This window comes from Podarcis gaigeae (genome assembly GCF_964106915.1).
Source record: "Podarcis gaigeae genome assembly, chromosome: 16".
NCBI classification, from domain to species: Eukaryota; Metazoa; Chordata; class Lepidosauria; order Squamata; family Lacertidae; genus Podarcis; species Podarcis gaigeae.
In genome coordinates this window covers 2,776,455-2,799,131 of record NC_139693.1, presented here as the reverse complement: position 1 = coordinate 2,799,131, position 22,677 = coordinate 2,776,455, and the positions used below count along the sequence as shown (strand labels likewise).

Genomic DNA, 22,677 nt, shown 5'->3' with positions numbered 1-22,677 from the left:
AGGAAGAACTCTGGAAAGTGAAAGCAGGTGGTGGGTGGGAGCTGGAGGGGGCAGAAGGGGGGTAATAAATAAATAGATTTGGCCCCACAGATAAAGAGAGAAACATCTGCTCTCCAACACCCACAAGGGAAGCAAGGAAGGGAAGGAAATCTTTAGGTTTCCCACCATTTTAATTCTGCTGTTGTGCATTTGGCTATGGATGGGGGGAAGAAGAGAAAGAGGATGGAGAAGGGGATTTTTTTTGGGGGGGGGCAACAAAATGAAAAGGAAATCCTTAAGGATTGTTGTTGTTGTTGTTGTTTAGTCGTTTAGTCGTGTCCGCCTCTTCGTGACCCCCTGGACCAGAGCACGCCAGGCACTCCTGTCTTCTACTGCCTCCCTCATGCTGGTAACTTCGAGAGCACTGTCCCACCATCTCGTCCTCTGTCGTCCCCTTCTCCTTGTGCCCTCCATCTTTCCCAACATCAGGGTCTTTTCCAGGGAGTCTTCTCTTCTCCTGAGGTGGCCAAAGTCTTGGAGCCTCAGCTTCAGGATCTGTCCTTCCAGTGAGCACTCAGGGCTGATTTCCTTCAGAATGCATAGGTTGGATCTTCTTGCAGTCCATGGGACTCTCAAGAGTCTCCTCCAGCACCAGAATTCAAAAGCATCCATTCTTCGGCAATCAGCCTTCTTTATGGTCCAGCTTTCACTTCCATACATCACTACATATACTGGGGTTTCTTGTTTTCTTTTTCTTTTTTTTTTGGAAGGGGTGTTTCTCTGATTAAGGTGATGGATGGGGGAGATATTGGAGCCAGTTTGCACATGAATTCACACTTTTCGAAATAAGGCGTGAACCAAAATGCAGCCATCGCCTTGGAAATTGGCACTTCTCTGAATTTTGCAGTGCCGTTCTCCAGTCGTGTATGAATAACATGCAGGCATCCGTAGGGTTAAAGTGTGAAAACAACATATCAAAATGCATCACAGAATCATAGAACTGTTGGTTTGGGACCCCCTGGGTCATCTAGTCCAGTGTTTTTCAACCTTTTTTGGGCAAAGGCACACTTGTTTCATGAAAAAAATCACGAGGCACACCACCATTAGAAAATGGTGAAATATTTTTTTCTTTAATGGCAAACAAAAACGTTGCAGACCGTTCTCTGCTCAGCGGGGATCGATCTGCTGATCCCCACTGAGCCAGCAGAGAGGGAGATGTCAGAGCCCCGCTGCTCTCTATGGGGAATCGGATGAGAGCGGACCGCCTGTCCGCTCTCATCCGATCCCAATCTGATCTGATCCCCACCCAGGACGGATGGAAAATAGGGTGGACACAGTCCGGCGCCCGCCTAGTGGGCGAAAATTTGACATTTTTTTTAATCTTTCAAATTTTTCAATTTTTCCCACGGCACACCAGGCAACAGTGGTTGAAAAACACTGATCTAGTCCAACCCACTGCAATGCAGGAATATCAGCTAAAGCAGCCCCGAGCCTGGTTTTTGAACCAGGAAGGGTGGGGTATAAATAAAAATTATTATTATTATTATTATTATTATTATTATTATTATTATTATCCTGTCGCTTGAGGTGTGGCTATATACACACCAAGAGACAGAAATCTGGGCCTCTCCCGCTAAACGCCCTTGCAAACGCCCCTGTTTGCAAGATCTGGTGGCGAGCTCCCAGGATCTGCACTGAGCCAAGTTGGCCTACTGCTGGTTGCTAACTTTTCCCTCAGCCTGGCTCCTCCCTCAGAATCTGTTTTCCCATGAAACAATCAGCCACACCCCCCCTCAGGCCTGCGTCTAGGAGGGGAGATTGCTTTGCAAAAATTGTGTACAGTGCAAAATATGGTCTGAAGCTCAACATCAAAAAAAACGAAGATCATGGCCACTGGGCCCATCACCTCCTGGCAAATAGGAATGGAAGAAATGGAGGCAGTGAGAGATTTTACTTTCTTGGTCTCCATGATCACTGCAGATGGTGACAGCAGCCATGAAATTAAAAGACGCCTGCTCCTTGGGAGAAAAGCAATGACAAACCTAGATAGCATCTTAAAAAGCAGAGACATCACCTTGCCGACAAAGGTCTGTATAGTTATAGCTATGGTTTTCCCAGGAGTGATGTATGGAAGTGAGAGCTGGACCATAAAGAAGGCTGGTCGCCAAAGAATGGATGCTTTTGAATTCTGGTGCTGGAGGAGATTCTTAAGAGTCCCATGGACTGCAAGAAGATCAAACCTTTCCAATCTGAAGGAAATCAGCTCTGAGTGCTCACTGGAAGGACAGATCCTGAAGCTGAAGCTCCAAGACTTTGGCCACCTCAGGAGAAGAGAAGACTCCCTGGCAAAGACCCTGATGTTGGGAAAGATGGAGGGCACAAGGAGAAGGGGACAACAGAGGACGAGATGGCAGGACAGTGTTCTCAAAGCTACCAGCATGAGGGAGGCAGTGGAAGACAGGAGTGCCTGGCGTGCTCTGGTCCAGGGGGTCACGAAGAGGCGGACGCGACTAAACGACTAAACAACAACAACAAGGGGAGATCGCAGACTAAAGCTAGGCGTATTAGGAGAAATTTGCATTCAAATGCAGTTTCAATGTTCACGAGGGCTTCTAAAGAAAATCATAAACTGGCAATGGAAATTTGGAGAACCGAACGTAACCCTGGGAAAGTGAGAGAAAATGAAATTGACCAATTTGCCCGTTTCTAGAACTTCCATTTGCCAGAATCCTTGCTTTAAAAAAATAAAATAAAAACAACCCATTACTGATTATTAATGCTTTATCAGGTGTGTTTGATGAGGCTTCACTGGCCAACTGCTTTCATTTTCAGTCTCCTTAGTTATTTGGGCTTTTTAAAATAATAATGGAAAAAACGCCCAACAACCCAATATCTTGATGAGTTTTATTATTCTTAGCTGCCTCGGAGGATGTACAGAACAGCAGGGTAAACATCTTTTCCTAAGGAATAAGAATCGCTGTTTATTATTTATAAAGGTGCCTGAGGTCACTAGGTGCTGCCAAGAAATTAAACATAAAACAGGGTCCTGTCTGCAGGTTTGCAATCTAAGGGGAAGCGTCACAGCCCAGTGACAAAGCACCTGTTTTCATGTAGGTCTTGGGTTCAAGTCCCTGGCATCTCCATGTAGAGATGGGAATGTTCCCAGCCCAAAACCCTGGAGAGCTGTTGCCAGTCCGTGTAGACAATATTGAGCTTGATGGACCAATGGCCTGATTCATTTTAAGGCAGCTTCTTAGGTTCCTGTGATTAAAATCCCACCCTTCCTCTCCTCTGCCCCATAAAGGTAAAGGGACCCCTGACCATTATGTCCAGTCGTGGCCGACCCTGGGGTTGCGGCACTCATCTCGCTTTATTGGCCGAGGGAGCCGGCGTCCAGTTTCCGGGTCATGTGGCCAGCATGTAAGCCACTTCTGGCGAGCCAGAGCAGCGCACAGAAACGCCATTTACCTTCCCGCTGGAGCGGTATCTATTTATCTACTTGCACTTTGAGGTGCTTTCAAACTGCTAGGTTGGCAGGAGCAGGGACTGAGCAACGGGAGCTCACCCCGTCATTGCGGGGATTCGAACTGCCGACCTTCTGATCGGCAAGTCCTAGGCTCTGTGGTTTAACCCACAGCGCCACCCGTGTCCCTTACCTCTGCCCCGAGATCTCTGAAAATTCTTCTGCCCAGACGAACCTTTCCTGGCATTTGAGATGTTGCTGGACATCGGCAAAGATTATCCTGTTTACTGACTTCTGACACCGCATGTTTGCCAGTTGGAACCAGGCACTACAAAAAGGCACTGGCGATTCAGACTAACGTCTGTACAAGGTAATATGCAACTAACTAACTTTATAACTTAAACCGCAACCAAACAAAGGCAAGATTTCTAAGGGCAGTGCTCCCCCAGAACTTAGTCTACGTGAAGAGGTCTGTGAGAGAGAGAGAGTGAGGGAAAGAGAGATGGTGTGAGTTGTCTTTCGAGGGAGACAACTGAGCCTGAATGCAGAGGCGAAATCTCAGGGAGAGTGCATTCCCCAACCGGCTCCACACAGAGAAAAATGGCCATGTGGTTATTGCAAGAGAGACAGACAGACAGAGAGTGACCAGAGAGTGTGTTTGTGTGCATAGGGCATAGCTGTCAACTTACAGATTTGAAAATAAGGGACCAGCAGCCTTGAAAATAAGGGATCAGCAGCCAAAATAAGGGATTTTCCGGGCACAGGTATGTTCAACTTCTGAGCCCCTCCGAGCCAAAGGCAGAAAGCCCAGCCAGCAGCCAAACGAAGCCTCATCAATAAGGGACAGCAGTGGGACATGGCGCTGGGATAAGGGACTGTCCCGCCAAATAAGGGACGCTTGACAGCTATGGCATAGGAGATGGACGGCAAGGTGAATCAGCAAACAGCACAAACAACTTACCCCGGGTAGCGTCTTCTGCTCGTGGAGAGCACTTTGGGCCTTGAGAGCTGACTCGCGGGCGCAGTAGGTCAGGAAGGCGCATCCTGGAAGAAAAAGAGGTGGGAATGTAATCTTCAGATTGTGGCATTTGTTCCGGAAAGAGGTAGCAGCCCCCACCGGCTTTAACAGGGGATTATAGTGGTACCTCGGGTTAAAGACGCTTCAGGTTACAGACTCCGCTAACCCAGAAATAGTACCTCGGGTTAAGAACTTTGCTTCAGGATGAGAACGGAAATCGTGCAGTGGCAGAGGGAAGCCCCATTAGCTAAAGTGGTGCTTCAGGTTAAGAACAGTTTCAGGTTAAGAACGGACCTCCGGTACGGAAAAAAACACCTGGATGTACATTTCCAGAATACAAGATACAGTGGTACTTTGGGTTATAGATGCTTCAGGTTACAGATGCTTCATTCAGGTTACAGACTCTGCTAACCTAGAAATATTACCCCGGGTTAAGAACTTTGCTTCAGGATGAGAATAGAAATCGTGCAGCAGCAGCAGGAAGCCCCATTAGCTAAAGTGGTACCTCAGGTTACGAACATTTTCAGGTTAAGAATGGACCTCCGGAATGAATTAAGTTCTTAACCCGAGGTACCACTGTAGACAGATTGTTGGAGGAGGAGAAGTCTGCCAGGGTCTACTCCTAGCCCACGATGGCTCGGTGATTGTCGGAGGCAGCTTGCCTCTTGAATCCTACTCGCTAGTAAACCAGGGAGGGGAAGGAGAGGTGCTGCGCTGAAGTCCTGTTCGGGGGGGCTTCCCATCAATGCATCTAAGTGGTCCCTGTAAGAAGAGGACATTGGGTCTAGGTGGGTCCCATTTGGACTGATTCACCCACAGGGCTCTTCTTATGTACTAATGCTCTCAAAGGCCTGCGGTGGCTGCAAGGCATCGCGCGCACACCAATAATAATAATAATAATAATAATTTTTATTTATACCCTGCCCTCCCCAGTCAGAGCTGGACTCAGGGCAGCTAACACCAGTAAAATTACAGTAAAAACATAATAGGGGGGCAATTTAAAATACAGGTTAAAATGCAATTTAAAATACAGCCTCATTTTAAAAGTATCCCATAGATCAAAACCATAAGGGGAGGGAAACATAAGGGTCAGACTGAGTCCAAACCAAAGGCCAGGCGGAACAGCTCTGTCTTGCAGGCCCTGTGGAAAGATGTCAAGTCCCGCATGGCCCTGGTCTCTTGGGACAGAGTGTTCCACCAAGTCGGGGCCAGTACTTAAAAGGCCCTGGCCCTAGTTGAGACCAATCTAAGCACCTTGCGACCTGGGACCTCCGAAATGTTGTTATTTGTGGACCTTAAGGTCCTCCGCGGGACATACTAGGAGAGGCGGTCCCGTCGGTACGTGGGTCCTAGGCCATGTAGGGCTTTAAAGGTCAAAACCAGCACCTTAAACCTGACCCTGTACTCCACTGTATCTGTCTCTATCCATATGTAAGCAACCCACAATCTCAGAAGTGGAGGTTGGCACAACCAGTCAGCGAGCTACAAAATCTACTGATCCATCCATCTATCTAATTTAGATACGGCACGCCGGCTGAAGATCTCAGGGCGGTTCACAAGATAAAAATGCAAGATAAACACACAAACAAAGACCATTAGGAATGCTGGCCATGGGGAGTTGGATTCCGGCAGAATCTGTGAGGACCTCACATTGCCCTCCCTTCTGCAAAGCTCCCATCTCCTGACTTCCCCTCCAACACTCCGATGATGCCTCACTTTGCTGCCATTGCAAACTCCACAGTCACACGTTGTTTACTTCTTTTTATTGCTTTTAATTTAATTTTTACTGCAGCAATAAAGTATCAAAACCAGCAACACCATACAATTCTCTGACAAACCACCTTATGCAGTGTTGCACAATATATATATATACATGCAGGTGCAACGTTGTGTTTTATGGTTTTCAATCGTTTGCAAACTCCCGTTTCTCAACAAACTTATGCAGTGAGAGTCTTCCTTCGACAGCAAAGCTCCTGTCCAAAGATGTTCACGCCAGTTACGTCCTGGAGGCGGCCACTGCAAAAAGGCATTGCAATCTTCTGCCATCCTCTGACGCGTGGGTTTCATTTCAATGGCAGAGTGTCAAACTATCACCTGGGGCACCCAGGGTTGAAATTCTCACTCAGCCATGAAGGTTACTGGGTGACTCTAGGCCAGATCCTGCCTTTCTCAGCCTGACCTACCTCATAGACGTGTTGTGAGGTGGAAAGAGGGGTGGGGAGAGCTGTGTGCTCCACCTCAAGCTCTTCGAAGGAAAGGCGGGGTACAAAAGTAACATGACTTGGGTCTGGGTTACCTGAAAAAATTATCTCCCCCAAAAAACCTGCCCAGGTGCTAAGATCCTTGGGTGAGACCTTCTCTTGATCCCATCAGTATTCCAGGCATAAGGGGTGGTCACAGGAGAGAAAGAGAGAGAGAGGGGGGGGGAGAGAGAGAGAGAGAGAGGGAGGGAGGGAGGGAGAAAAAGAGAGAGAGAGAGGGATAGGGAGAGAGAGAGAGAAAGAGAGAGAGAGAGAGAGAGAGAGAGAGAGAGAGAGAGAGAGAGAGAAAGAGAGAGAGAGAGAGAGAGAGAGAGAGAGAGAGAGAGAGAGAGAGAGAGTTGTTTCTGTGACTGCTCCCATGTTGTGGAATTCCCTCCCCAAAGGTGTCAGACTGTCTCCCTCTTTGTTATTTTCCCGCCTGCTGGCTAAAACCTCCCTGTGCAGACAGGCCTTTGGAAATTAGGCTGCCGTCAGGTCAAACTGGATATTAATTCCTGGTTCTAAAAACGTTTTAACTACAGTCATACCTCGGGTTAAATATGCTTCAGGTTGAGTGTTTTCAGGTTACGCTCTGCGGCAACCCGGAAGTAACGGAATGCATTACTTCCAGGTTTTGCCGCTTGTGCATGCACATGCGCTCAAAATGACGTCACGCGCATGCGCAGAAGCGGCAAATCACAACCCACGCAGACATGGGTTATGTTCGCTTCAGGATGCGAACGGGGCTCCGGAACGGATCCTGTTCGCATCCAGAGGTACCACTGTATTGTTTTTAACCAGTTTGTTTGTATTTTTGAACCATGCTTTCAAAACGTCGTAAGCTGCCTTGAATCCCAGCTCGGGAGAAAGGTAAGATCCAAACTCATGAAGCAAGCAAGCAAGCAAGCAAGCAAGCAAGCAAGCCATATCATTTATATACCCCAGCTTTTGACTCTCAAAGGGACGCACCTTTCCCACCCCACGCCCAGGACAGTTCAAAATGTTCCAGTCAAAGAAACGGGAAACCCATTTTAGCAGGCAATAACTTGAAAAGGAAAAGAAATTGTGAAAGGATTTTGAAACCAGGCTGAAAGCTGACATTGTGCCTTCTCAAAGTCCCGTTCAACATCTCAGAGAAGAAAATGGTGACATTTTGAAAAAGTCCCCATTGTGGCTGTGAGCAATGCTGCCTGGGTTATTGTTATTATTGCACGCTGCCGAAGCCTTTGCTCTCTCTCTCTCTGCTATAGTCGTTTGTAGGGCGACAGCTTATCCTCTGCCAATTTAAAAGAGCGAAGGAGGTATTCTTTCTTGGGGGAGTTAGAAGTAAAACCTACAGGGAACTAGATTTGTATCCCATACAGCGCGGCTGGAATGCGCTCAGACTAGAGGCAGTGAGGGCCACTGAATGGGGTGGCTTTTGAGAGAGGAGAGACATCACCTTGCCAACATAGGTCTGTATAGTTCAAGCTATGGTTTTCCCAGTAGTGATGTATGGAAGTGAGAGCTGGACCACAAAGAAGGCTGATTGCCGAAGAATGGATGCTTTTGAATTCTGGTGCGGGAGGAGACTCTTGAGAGTCCCATGGACTGCAAGAAGATCAAACGCATCCATTCTGAAGGAAACCAGCCCTGAGTGCTCACTGGAAGGACAGATCCTGAAGCTGAGGCTCCAAGACTTTGGCCACCTCATGAGAAGAGAAGACTCCCTGGAAAAGACCCTGATGTTGGGAAAGATGGAGGGCACAAGGAGAAGGGGACGACAGAGGACGAGATGGTGGGACAGTGTTCTCGAAGCTACCAGCATGAGTTTGACAAAACTGCGGGAGGCAGCGGAAGACAGGAGGGCCTGGCGTGCTCTGGTCCAGGGGGTCACGAAGAAGCGGACACAACTAAATGACTAAACAACAACAACAACAACAGGCAGATTCACGAGGCCATTGTGGCTTCTTGCCATGGCGGCCACATCCTGCCTCTACTTTCAGATGCATTGGGTCCTGCTTGTAGACTTCCCTTTGAGGCATCTGGTTAGCCACTGAGAACACAAGAGGAGCATGCAGGATCAGGCCAGTGGTCCATCTAGTCCAGCATTCTGTTCTCACAGTGGCCAACCAGCTGCCCCAATGGGAAGCCTGTGTAATAAACAAAAATATGCCCTTATTCCCTTATGGGGAACACAAGAGCCCTTATAGAGTCCTTTGCAGGTTCTCCATCAGTTGGAGAAAATGACAGAGGCCAACCAGAGAATATTGAGAAGCAAAGCAGCTAGTAAGCCTGATCTTTATTGAGCTGTTGCAGCAGGGTGTTCCCCTCACACGCAGAAAAGGAGGAGGAACCCAGAACTAAGGTGTGCCTGCCCTTATATATAGACATTTTAAATTCCCTGCCCTAGAGCTCAAGACCACCCCTCAGATACATCATCCCTACATCACAGAAAAGGCGGTCTACAGCAGAAATCTGAGTGCGTTGTTTATCTCCTGTCTGACAGGTCATCTGTTAATGCTTACTTGATTGGATACCCTGGGGAGCCTGGCCAGTCTTTTGTAATGATAAATGCTTAGTTCCTGAGCCAGATCACAGGCTCACCCTATTCAAACACAGACATACCCTTAAGACAGGATTTGTGAAGGAAAAGAAAATGGGGAGGCTTTTCCATTTTCCTTGACCTTGCAGAGAAATCATTTGGTCAGTTTGGGAGTCAAAATGGTTTTCCTGTGCTGCTTCAGACATGCGGTTTATATATATATTTATGTATGTGTTTGCTTGGTACATTTATGAACATTTATTATATATATATATAAGACCTTAATTTTTTTATTTCACCTACAAGCAGAATTCGAACTCAAGAGCATCCCCACACATGTGGTTTACAGCAGCTGGGTTTTCAGAAACATCGATGCCTCACAACTTTGTGGACAGAGCACAGCCAATATCATTTTTTATTATTTACTGAATTTGCATACCACCCTATACCCATAGATCTCAGGGCATTTCACAACATAAAATTACAATATATATTTTTTAAAAACCTACACAAAATACTAATAAAAACAAAAACAACCTAATAATCCCCGCCTTCCACAATGAATTTTAAAAGGGCATCGGATGTCAATCAGCAAAAAGCCTGGTCAAAGAGGAACATTTTCGCCAGGTTTTAGTAGCTACTGATAAAGCCGCATTCTCCCCATTTCTAGATCAGCTTGCAATCGGATTTCGTAAAAGTGCTCCTGAAAATTCGTCAGTGTTTTAGGGCAAATTTCTCCCAATGGACACTTTTTTTTTGCCTACAATTTTGCAAAATGTGCAGATCTGCCTCAGTTATGAGCGGCACTTAGACAGGAGGCTGTGTGGCCCTCGGAAGGCCACTCAGAATGGAATGTGGCCTCTGAGAGGGAAGAGGCTTCCCTTCTCAGGGATACGAATGCTGGGACCCACACTGTAAAAAGAATTTGGGGCCGCTAGATAATGGGGTGGAAATTCAAGTCACCCCACCTCGCTGGCTGTCTCCCAACTTGAAATCTTTCTTTCTTTTTTTAAAATCATTTTTATTAAGTTTCCCATTTTAACAATCCAATCAACTCACATTTAATGTTCCAAATTATACAAACTCCAAATCTTTCAATTCCAACTTAATAGATTCTTTTAAATAAAAGCACACACCCAAAACTTTCGCACCTGGGTGCCGGATCGTCTTAATATCTTTCCAGCAGCCCGAAAGAAAAAAAGCTAAAAATATATCTGTTGATGCAGTGCGTGAGACGGAAACGCAGGGACTTCCCTGAAGATATTCTCGCAGGAGAATTTTCCACATGGATCAAACACTCGGCGGCGGTGCCCGAAGCACAGAACACATCTACGTTTTGAAAACACAGGAATCGGGGCCACCCTGAAGTTGGAAATTCATCCAAACTGAGGGAGGGTGGGTCGGATTTATAAAGGGACCCCGCGGGTCATCTAGTCCAACCCCCTGCAATGGAGGAATCTTTTGCCCAACGTGGGAATCGAACCCACAACCAACTGAGCTATCCTAGGCTTACCTGCATTGCTCTATTTCTCACAACACATCCATGGGGCGACTCTGCTTGCCAACTTCCTCCTCCTCACTTTTGGTGTTCCTCTTGCAGAATTTAGCACGGGGGGGAGGATAGGGAGAAAACTGGAATGAGTTGGCTCCGCCTTTCCTTGGCTTTGGCTCCGCCTCTCCATGGCTCTGGCTCCACCTACTGCCAAGTTCTCTGTCTTGCGCCCTGCCAGGCCCAATGGGACCAGCTGCCACTGGGTGGCGGGCAGAAATGGTGAGACACTGTGGTGTCAGACTAGGCCCTGGGAAACCAGGGTTCAAAACCCCACTTGACCACGAAGCTCACTGGGTGGCCTTGGGGTGGCTATAGTCTCTCAGCTGAGCCTACCTCACAGGGTCATTGTGAGGATAAAATGGAGTCAGAGGAGAACCACGCAGGCCTCTTTGAGCTCCTTGCAGCAAAGGTGGGGTATAAATATAATACAGTGGTACCTCTGGTTGCAAACAGGATCTGTTCCAGAGGCCTGTTTGCAACAGGAAAAGAGTGCAACCCGCAGCGGGTTGCGATTTGCCGCTTCTGCGCATGCGCTGGACGTCATTTTGCACTTCTGCGCATGCGCGAGCAGCGAAACCTGAAAGCAACCCTTTCCGGTACTTCCGGGTCGCTGCGGGACGTAACCTGAAAGAACGTAACATGAGGTATGACTGTACTGAAATAAGAAATTTTGTAATTATTACCAGCAGATGTTGTGAAACCTAAACAGCCCTAATCCCTCGCACCTTGGCTCTGAAATAATCATGCAGTTGAAGGCATTTATAAACCTCTTGATTTTTTGGAAAGCTTCTAAGCATTGTGCAAATATTTTAAAAACCCAAACAGCAAAAGAAAAATTTAAAAACTCCAAAGAGCATTATGAGTTTGGAGAGGGGGGCAGATCCACCTAAATGTGTTATGGTGTAATGAAGTTATAATTGATCAAGGTTTGGTTAAACTTTGCCAAAGTTGCACAGGAACCCCTTGGACTGGGTTATGCTAAGGAGTCGAACCAGCTGGGCAGAGAGGTAGCTAGATGGGCCATGAACAGAACCCAGAACCCAGAAATGGTCCATGAAGGGAACCATCAGAGAAAAACAACAGCAAACCTCTGGTTACATGAAACATATTCAATAAACACCCAAGACGTAACCGGCTGTACGTTTGAAAAAATAATATTCATTGTATTTTGCCAACAAAGGTCCATATAGTTAAAGCCATGGTTTTCCCAGTAGTGATGTATGGAAGTGAGAGCTGGACCACAAAGAAGGCTGATTGCCGAAGAATGGATGCTTTTGAATTCTGGTGCTGGAGGAGACTCTTGAGAGTCCTATGGACTGCAAGAAGATCATACCTCTCCATTCTGAAGGAAACCAGCCCTGAGTGCTCACTGGAAGGACAGATCCTGAAGCTGAGGCTCCAAGACTTTGGCTACCTCAGGAGAAGAGAAGACTCCCTGGAAAAGACCCTGATGTTACCAGCATGAGTTTGACCAAACTGCGGGAGGCAGTGGAAGACAGGAGTGCCTGGCATGCTCTGGTCCAGGGGGTCACAAAGAGGCAGACACGACTAAACGACTAAACAACAACAACAATTCATTGTATTGAATTGTAGATTTCAACAAAAGTAGCTCATAAACTTCAACGAACAAAGTAGAAGACCCAGTGTATCAGCTCGTTCTCTAATCAGTTTATGCATAAGGTCCATATATGTGAAAGTGTCTATTCCACCTGTCTGTTCATAGAGCCCAACAGTCCACACAAAAGGTTGTTGCAGTTTCACCGAATCGTTTCACAGAGTCTAAGACAAGGATTTGTTGAAATCTACAATTCAGTACAGGGATGCGGGTGGCGCTGTGGGTTAAACCACAGACCCTAGGGCTTGCCGATCAGAAGGTTGGCGGTTCGAATCCCCGCCACGGGGTGAGCTCCCATTGCTCTGTCCCTGCTCCTGCCAACCTAGCAGTTTGAAAGCATGTCAAAGTGCAAGTAGATAAATAGGTACCACTCCGACAGGAAGGTAAACGGCGTTTCCGTGCGCTGCTCTGGTTCGCCAGAAGCGGCTTAGTCCTGCTGGCCACATGACACGGAAGCTGTACGCCGGCTCCCTCGGCCCATAAAGCGAGATGAGCGCCGCAACCCCAGAGTCGTCTGCGACTGGACCTAATGGTCAGGGGTCCCTTTACCTTTACTTTACAACTCAATACAATGAATAGTATATATTATTTTTTCAAACGTGCAGCCGTTTACGTCTTGGGAACCATCAGAGGGCAAGACTCAGAGGGGCTCCTTAGTCCAGCAGGAAATATAAGGTAGCATTTGGGTTTATGTTTGGGCTTCTGCCGGTTTATTCGCTCTGCATGGTTTATTTCTATTCTTAGAAACACTAATGATTAAACAGTGCCATGCATGTTGTAAATGAATTCAGTCATCGCTGACGTTACCTGGAAGAGGAAACCAGGTGTGTGTCTCCAGTTGACAGAGAGATAGCAAATAGGCAGAGACCTTCATTGCTTCATTGAATATTCCTGAACTGCAGGACTATTTAAACAGGATCAAAGAGGGTGGGAAAACCCCAATCAGTGTTTCACTTGTGGGTTTTACTAACTGGGCATCTCTCATTCCCTGCAATGAAACGGAGTCTTTTTATTTAAATGGTAATCCTTCGCCACAATGAAAACAGGCCTCTGGATTTCTACGCTTGGATCTTCTTTTCAAAGAGGGATGTCATGTAATGAAGGTATCTCTGAGTCTTCGCCTCACCACTGATTACTTTGCTGTCCTTCACATGGACCACCTTATTGAGGCTACTTTGCACGCACTTCAGGACAGATAACGCTAAAGCTATTTTTGGTCATCTGAATACTATCCCTTGCTTTTTCCTGTAGGACTAATTGCAGTCATTGACAGCTGTCAACAGGTTTACCATACCCATTGAGTCAATCACGCATCTCTTACTACCCTTCAGAGAAAAACCCCACCCCATCCTCCCTCTATATATAAGGGTCTGGTGACTTGCACCACTCTGGCGAGACAGTCTGCGGGCAGGTAGGGTCTCATCCCGCGTACCAGATGGAGCTGGTAGACAGCTGTCCTGGACACAGAACTAACCTGTGCCTTCATGGATAGCTGTGAGTCCAGAATGACTCCCAGGCTGCGCCCCTGGTCCTTCAGGGGCACAGTTACCCCATTCAGGACCAGGGAGTCCTCCACACCCGCCCGCCTCCTGTCCCCCCAAAACAGTACTTCTGTCTTGTCAGGGCTCTACCTCAAAATGATCACAGGGCTAGAGCCGCTTTTCTAGCAGGGTGGGGAATTTTCCAGCCCATGGGCAAATCTTGGTCCACCGGGAGGGTGGGTGGGAAGGGAGCCCAGTTTGGCCAATGAGGCCATTTCCCCAAACCACACCCACCAGTCAATCAACTGACATCACCAGCTGATGGGCAGGGTTCAATCCTGCTGCTTTGCCAGTGCATTCCTTGCAGAGAACGGCCTGGAAAAAGCAGAATCGCTGAACTCTCCACTTATCAGCTCAGCTTCTGCTAGTGGGGTGTGGGGCTTCCCACCGGTTGGCCCTGTTAGAATTCCTGCTCCATGATTGCAGTCATGGGATCGCTAAGTGTGCCAGTGTCAGTTGGCACCGGTTGCTGTGATGTTCGGGAAGAAGAAAGCTTTTGAAGCTCCTGAACAATCGACTAGGAGGGAGAGAACATGCCAGTCGGACATGTGTCTCTGTCAGGGTCCTACTCGAGTGTAGGACGAGCTCCTGACAGCCCCCCGTGAGAACAGGACGCAGGACTAGATCGCTGGTTAGATTCCACAGAGACATTTATTTTTTTTACAGGCGCAAACATTTCGGGCGGCTAGGCAAAGTGGAGCCACGTGCAAGAGATCCGACCTATATACAGAAGAAAAACCCACATCGCACAGCCCTATGGCGAACCGAGCGCCAGGCCAGGCGATCACATTTCCCTGGGGATCCTTGTTCTTCCCAGCTCGCCACTGCAGAGTTCATGCATAGTTTGAAAAGACGGAAAAACTTGCTCCGGTGTGATTCTGTTTGCCCCCATTCCCTCCCGCTGCCACCCTTTCTCAAAAATTCATGAGCAAAATATGTTCCTTTTCTTCCACGCTGCAGTGCTGAGTTCTATATTTAGATTCCCTGCTAGCGAGCCTGTCGCAAGGAGCAGCGAGGCGGAAAAGCAAAAGCCGTCACACTCCAGCGGGCCCATCTTGCGGCGCCACGTCAGCTGAGCGGACAAGCCGCCGGCAGTAGCTTTTCCTGGGAGAGAGGGGGAGGGGTGCGGGACAAGAAGATGGCTCTGTGCAGCCTCGTTCGTTGCTGCTCGTCTGGGCTGAGTAGGGAAAAAACCTGCCTGCAAATGACCGGGGCCATTGGCAAAAGAGGTGGATCGGTCCCCGTCCTTCCGCTAACCAGTGCGCTGCAAACTGAAATGTGGAAAGGGGCAAAACAACAACAAAACAAAACCCACCATGGACTAGAAAGTTGAGGATTTGGGTCAGACCGGTAAGCAACAAGTCTGGAAGTCCCCGCTTCAAAATTCACCCCGCCGATAAATGGCAAATCATACAGAGATGCGACAGGCACAGCCATCTCCACGGACAGGACTTGATCCGAGTCTCTGCACCAAAAGTGAACGATGGCATAAGTCGCGGACAGTGCAGAGGTGCAGCAGAAGTTTCCGCCCTCCTGCAGAGGCTGATGGGAAGGAGGGATGCCTAGAACAAGGACTCATCCAGAGAGGCAGCGAGCAGCCCTCCTCTCTGAATACCGCATTTTTCGCTCTATAGGACGCATCTTTTCCCCTCCAAAAATGAAGGGGAAATGTGTGTGCATCCTATGGGGCGAATGCAGGCTTTCGCTGAAGCCTGGAGAGGGAGAAGGGTCGGTGCGCAGAGACCCCTCTCGCTCTCCAGGCAGCCATCCACAAGCCTTCTGAGCACGGCAGGACTTCCCACTGCGCTCAGAAGGCTTGTGGATAGCTGCCTGTTCTGGGGGATGGGGTCAGGGAAAACTCGGGCTCCCCCACCCCTAGCCCCCAGCCTTGCAAGCTCCGGGAGTGGCGGCGAGGTTGCACGCAATCTTGCCGCCGCTCCTGGACCGGGGGGGATTATTTTTTTCCCTTTATTCCCCCCCTAAAAACTAGGTGTGCCCTATGGTCTGGTGCGCCCTATGGAGCGAAAAATACGGTAGGCGCTTTTGAGCTCCATGGCTTTATTGCTGTATGCTTTTTAATACTCGATTGGGAGCCGCCCAGAGTGGCTGGGGAAACTCAGCCAGATGGGCGGGGTATAAATAAATTATTATTATTATTATTATTATTATTATTATTATTATTATTAGGGTTTTCCTCCCCAGAGACACCCCAACACTTCTCTAATGCTGCTCAGGTCTCTAAGATGCTGATTCTTAAGCCTTGTTTTAAGGTTCTTCAAGAGAACACCCATAAAGGAAGGGGAATAAATCTTTAACACCACAGACGAGGGTAAGAAGAAATTTCAATTAATAAAATACAAACAACTTATCAACCTGACAATTTTTTAAAGTCCACCGTCCAACAGACAAGCACAGCGCATGTGGGGCTCAAGGGATTAAGATGAGTTCAACAAGGGGGGGGGACTGTGGGTCACCGTCGCCCTGGCAAACAGAGAAAATGAATTTTAAAAACCCTGTGCCGATAAACGGCAGAGTTTGTCGCTTGCATGAATTATGCAAATGGGCTGCTCTTTGCATAATCTATTCCGTTTCTTCCTCCGCCAGGAAACCTCTGTTGCTGGAACATGAGTGCTCAGACACTACAAAGACTTGAAAGGCAGCCCCGAGGGGGAAAACACACTTTGTACGCGCACAGAGTGAGGCCTCTATGATTTCTCCTTCCTATTTTCCATGGTGGAATCCTGACATTCAGAAAAACAGATGCTTAAGTCCTGCTGGGCCCTTACTTAGAGGGTGTGCAGAGCAGACAGAAATTCAACTGGTTTACTGGCCCTATAGCTGCCTGTCAAATTTTATTTTATTTGGGGCTTGTCGTGACTCTGGTATAAGGAATAGAAAAGGAGATCTCCAACCTTCCAGAGGCTCCTTTGGAAATCTAAGGAACAGCCACGGGCACCACAAAACCAATTTCAAAGAAGAAAAAAGTGATCACACTTAGGAATCACCTACATGCATCTGAAAATAAATGCAACATGGACAAAAAAGGAGGCGATGCCCACTCAAAAATAGGCAAAATGGCCCCTGCCCCACAGCCAGCAAACAGACAAAAAAACTGGGGCACTCATGTTGACTGAAGAGGCACTAGATTTTATCTGACTGAGTTCCACTCAGACTAGATGCATTGAAGTGACTGAACCAGGGGTAGGCAAACTAAGGCCGGAGGCCGGATCCGGCCCAATCGCCTTCTAAATCCGGCCCACAGACGTTCCGGGAATCAGCGTGTTTTTACATGAGTAGAATGTGTCCTTTTATTTAAAATGCACCTCTGGGTTATTTGTGGGGCCTGCCTGGTGTTTTTACATGAGAAGAATGTGTGTGTTATGTACTGAGTTGAATAGGCTCCAAAAGGCAGCAATCTGATTGGTCCTAGAACAATAGGATCCAGAATGCAGCAGTCTGATTGGTCCACAGGAGCCACCCAATCCAACTCCAGGTAGAAGTGAATCTGCAACCTGATTGGCCTACAGGAGAATCCCGGAATTAGCCAATCACGTGGGGACCATTGTGTAAATAATGTATATAAAGCAGACATTCTGGGGGAACTTCCATTCCTCCTCACGACTATGAGCTGAATAAAGAGCATGAAATCCACTCTCGACTCTGAGTATATTTCAGTGTCCTTTTATTTAAAATGCACCTCTGGGTTATATGTGGGGCATAGGAATTTGTTCATTCCCCCCCCTTCAAAATATAGTCTGCCCCCCCCGCAAGGTCTGAGGGATGATGGACAGGCCCTTCTGAAAAATTTTGCTGACCCCTTGTAACTGACCCTAAGTTAGTCCGATGCATTGGAGTAACATTGGAAGAAAGAAGTCCGCTGCAAGGCAGATAAAAGGAAATATTTCACACAGATAATAATAATAATAATAATAATAACAATATAATATATCATTATTTATTATTTATACCCCGCCCAGCTGCTCAATCTCGGTTGTGGGTTCGAGTCCCACGTTGGGCAAAAGATTCCTCCATTGCAGGGGGTTGGAATAGATGACCCTCGGGTCCCTTTCAGCTCATGCTTCTATTCTCTGTTTCTTACAACCCATCCATGGGGCGACTCTGCATGCCAGCTTCCTCCTCCTCCCTTTTGGTGTTGCCCCTTGCAGAACTTAGCGCAGCGGGGAGGATAGGGAGAGAACTGAGCGGCTTCCAACAGAATATTAAAATACAATAACCTATTAAACCTTAAAAGCTTCCCTAAACAGGGCTGCCTTCAGATGTCTTCTAAAAATCTGGTAGTTGTTTTTCTCTTTGACATCTGGTGGCAGGGAGTTCCACAGGGCGGGCGCCACCACTGAGAAGGCCCTGAAACATCACTTCCTGCAGGGAGGGAACCGCCAGAAATGGACCTCAGTTAAACCATGGAACTCACTGCCTCAGGAGGGGAGCACCAGCTTGGATGGCCTAAAAGAGGATTGTTGGGCAAATTCGTGGAGGAAAAGTCTGCGGATAGCTCCTAGCCAGGACGGCTCGGCTCTGCCTCCACTGAATGCTAGTTCCTGGAATCCGCAGAAGGGGAAAATGCTCGGATCCTGACAGACATCTGGTCAGCCACTGTGAGAACAGGAATCTAGGCTAGATGGTCCAGATTTCTGATGTTCTGCTGCCATTGATTTGAATCCTGGGTAGGATTCGCACTGGATAGAATTGAAAGTGGGGAAAGACCAGGCAAGGCAGTGGAGTGGGGTGTCTGGAGAGCTGAGCCCCCATTTCCAGCCCCACCCATGATTAAAAAGGAAGGTGGCAAAGGCCATCAATATATACCGTATTTTTTGCTCCATAGGACGCACTTTTTCCCTCTTAAAAACTAAGGGGGAAAGTCTGTGCATCCTATGGGGCGAATGCAGGGGGGAGGCAGGCAGGAAAAGCCCCCAAGCTTTGCGCGACTCTTGTGGGCTTTTCCCCAAGAGGGAGAAGGGACCGCCGCTCCCCGACCCGTTTTGAGGGCCCCACAGCTAAAAAGGAGAAGCCTGAAGCCCCCGGAGTGCAGCATGAACTGCCGCTGCGCTCCGGGGGCTTCAGGCAGCTATCCGCAAGCCTTCGGAGCGCAGCAGCGGATAGCCGCCTGAAGCCTGGATAGCGAGAGGGGTGCACACCGATCCCTATTGCTCTCCAGGCTTCGCTGGAGAGGCACTGCACAGTTTTCCCTCTCTGTGCAGAGCCCCTTCAGCAAAGTGGGAGGAGAAATGGAAGGGGCCCTTCGCTGAAGGGGCGCTGAGCCGAGAGGGGGAGAATTCCCCCCCCCCTGTTCTCCCCCTCCTATGGTCCGGTGCGTCCTATAGAGCGAAAAATACAGTATATGTGTGTGTGTCCCCAAAACAAACCCTACTCCCCAGATTCCCAACTTTCACGTTCTTTCTTTCTTTCTTTCTTTCTTTCTTTCTGAGCAAGAGCATTTGAAGAACCTGAGATGTACCGAACATATTTTTATATCTCACTCTAAACAGGAATTTGTAGTCTTGGAAACTGCTTCACACCTAGGATGAGGCAGTTTTCGTTTGGGAGACCAAAAAGCACACACATTTGCATGTGAATTTCTGCCTAAAACAGTGGAGGTTTTGTGTTTGAAAGAAGCACAATTCACTTTAGTATGGGAGGGGAAAACACCCCTTTGAAATGAAAATAATGCCCACGGTTTTTTGTTTTTGTTTTTAAGATGACGGTTTCACTGCTTTATTCTTTTCGAGAACTGCTTTGAGGTTGTTGTGCTGTTGTTTTTAACAAGCAGTATTTATTTATATTTTTTTAAATGAAATAAACAAGCAAATATGAAACAAAATCCGTAGGCCCTATCCTTCTCATTTTGGGGTGAGAAACTAGTCTGCTTCACTTTACTCCAGAAAAGGTGTGTGTTTGCGTGTATTAGGGTTGCCGGGTCAACAGCATCCTAGACCCTGAGATTTGAGAGCCCAAGCCTGAGACACAGAGGCGGCCCCTGGTGATATTCCAGGGGCCGTTCCTGGAGATGGAAGTTAATTGGGAGAGGAGAGCTCCAGCACCCTGAATCTCTATGCTATAATTTGCAATCAGCTCCTGCCAGACTGAAGCTTGCAAGCTTCATGCAATCTCCTTAATAATTTCTTTCTTAAAATTTATTTATTTCATAGACAAAGAAACAATGATTATTCCCACCGACAAAAATACATATATTAACCCCAAAAAGAAAAGCCGAGAAAGAGAAAAGAGAGAATAATAATATTAGTGCGCCCATGTGACTTAACTTCTCCAATACTCATCATCCCTTAAATTTTAAGTTCTTATTTACATTGCATCTTATACATCTCGTCTCTAATGTTCTAAATATTGTCATACCTCGGGTTACAGACGATTCAGGTTGTGTTTTTTTGGGTTACGGACCGCCAAAACCCAGAAGTACTGGAATGGGTTACTTCCGGGTTTTGGCGGTCGCGCATGTGCAGAAGCACTAAATTGCGCTTTGTGCATGCGCAGAAGCGCCGAATCACAATCGGGTTGTGAACGCGCATCTCGCACAGATCACATTCGCAACCCAAGCATCCACTGTATATTAATTTTTCCTAGGTCAACTTTACAATCTTAATCTAAACATACCAACTCGCTTTCTTCAGAACAGTGTTGACTCACATACTCTTCACAACATTGCTATTGTTGATTTCTTATTGTTATTATTCAAGTCCTCTACCTGCCGCCTGGAGGAGACCAGGCAAACCTGGAAATTTCAGGTGGGACCTGGAGACCCTGGAGACCCTAATATACATTATCTCTCTGTGTTTTCCCTGATTATTTGGGTTTTAATTCGCAGTCCCTTGGGGCCTGTCTGCATCCAGCAAAGCAGTTGGAACAGCAAGGATCTTTCTATTGGCTTCTAAGCCTCCATCTCAACTCTGCCTTCACCACAAACTTCCACTTCTATCCCTGAACACCAGAATCTTTTGCTGACAACGCTTGTCTGTTTGCAAAACACAATTTCTTTCTTTGTTTCAAATGGTAGTTGCATCTACATTATGGTTACCAGATTTTTTTCTATGAATCCGGGGACACTTTTATTTATTTATTGAAGCTGAATAGCAACAGGGAGTCAGTAGTGGGGATGGTTTTGAATTATGGTGTTGGAGGAGACTCTTGAGAATCCCATGGACTGCAAGAAGATCCAACCTCTCCATTCTGAAGGAAATCAGCCCTGAGTGCTCACTGGAAGGACAGATCCTGAAGCTGAGGCTCCAAGACTTTGGCCACCTCATGAGAAGAGGAGACCCCCTGGAAAAGACCCTGATGCTGGGAAAGAGGGAGGGCACAAGGAGAAGGGGACGACAGAGGACGAGAAGGTGGGATCGTGTTCTCGAAGCTACCAGCATGAGTTTGACCAAACTGCAGGAGGCAGTGGAAGACAGGAGTGCCTGGCATGCTCTGGTCCAGGGGGTCACGAAGAGGCAGACATGACTAAACGACTAAACAACAAAGTGGGGATGGTGAGGCAAAAGACCCTGGGCCCAAGCAAACATGCATATTGTAAGGTAAAGGCACCCCTGACCATTAGGTCCAGTCGTGGCCGACTCTGGGGTTGCGGCGCTCATCTCGCTTTATTGGCTGAGGGAGCCGGCATACAGCTTCCAGGTCATGTTGCCAGCATGACTAAGCCACTTCTGGAGAACCAGAGCAGCGCACGGAAACGCAGTTTACCTTCCCTACTGGAGTGGTCCCTATTTATCTACTTGCACTTTGACACGCTTTTGAACTGCTAGGTTGGCAGGAGCAGGGACCAAGCAACGGGAGCCCACCCCGTCACAGGGATCCGAACCGCCGACCTTCCGATCGGCAAGTCCTAGGCTCTGTGGTTTAAGACCACAGCGCCACCCGCGTCCCATGAATATTGTATAAAGGTGCAAAAACCTTCTTTAGCACCCTGTGAAACATAAATGCACAGAGTTTTTAAAACACTGGGCAAGGGCTGCCCGCCTGCGACTCTTGAGCCTCCCCTCCCCTGAACAGTCAAAACAAAGGAGGAAGTCATATGGGGACTTCCAGCGAGGAAAAATGGCGGGCGCCACGGCAGCGAGCAGCTCCTGAAGCCAGCCAGAGCCAACTGCGCTACCAGGCTGACTCTGGGCTGCTAAGGCCACGTTTCCCAGGGACAAATTTGCAAATCTGGGAACTGTCCCTGGGAACTGTGGATGTCTGGTAACCCTAATCTACATATCTGTTTGCAAAGCCAGCTCAGGGTACTCTTTTGGGGGACTAACTAAGGTCAGAGAGAGGGAGACGAATGAGGTATCGGATGAAATCAGAGAGCATGGCAAAATAGCAGGTAAAAAAATGCACTTTTGCCCATTCGTCCCATTCTGCCCATTCAGATCAACTGAACAAAAGAAGAAACACACAGACATATACAAACCCTCTACAGCCATAGCCTGTAAGAGCTCTCTGGTTTCAATGAAATCAGATTCACATGGTTCAACTCACAAAAGGATAGATCATCTCAGTAAACTTCACAGCAGCCGCTTAAGGTGGGCCTCTAGTGTTGTATCCTCATAGCAACAATTTAATTATCCAGTTGACGGCTAGTCTTCCTGCAGCTCAAGGCAGCAGCACCCTTGCATTAAGAGAGAGGTAGTTGCAGGCTTGGGGGAACTCTAAGAATCATAGAATCCTAGAGTTGGAAGAGACCACAAGGGCCATTGAGTGCAACCCCCTGCCAAGCAGGAAACA

General features: G+C 47.7%; 1 protein-coding gene and 1 long non-coding RNA gene across 4 annotated transcripts in view; one reads left to right on the top strand and one right to left on the bottom strand.

The window, feature by feature from the left end:
• CELF3 (CUGBP Elav-like family member 3) overlaps positions 1–22,677 on the bottom strand; it is an 82,300-nt gene that overhangs the window by 48,200 nt on the left and 11,423 nt on the right. For all 3 annotated transcript variants that reach the window (XM_083715883.1, XM_083715885.1, XM_083715884.1), the window contains exon 2: positions 4,404–4,486. In XM_083715883.1, the coding sequence (XP_083572009.1) occupies positions 4,404–4,486 (83 nt within the window). The remainder of the gene's footprint in view (positions 1–4,403; positions 4,487–22,677) is intronic.
• LOC310833041 lies at positions 1,006–1,357 on the top strand. The gene is made up of 2 exons (XR_014558529.1): positions 1,006–1,092; positions 1,187–1,357. It is a non-coding gene; the product is annotated as an uncharacterized lncRNA (long non-coding RNA).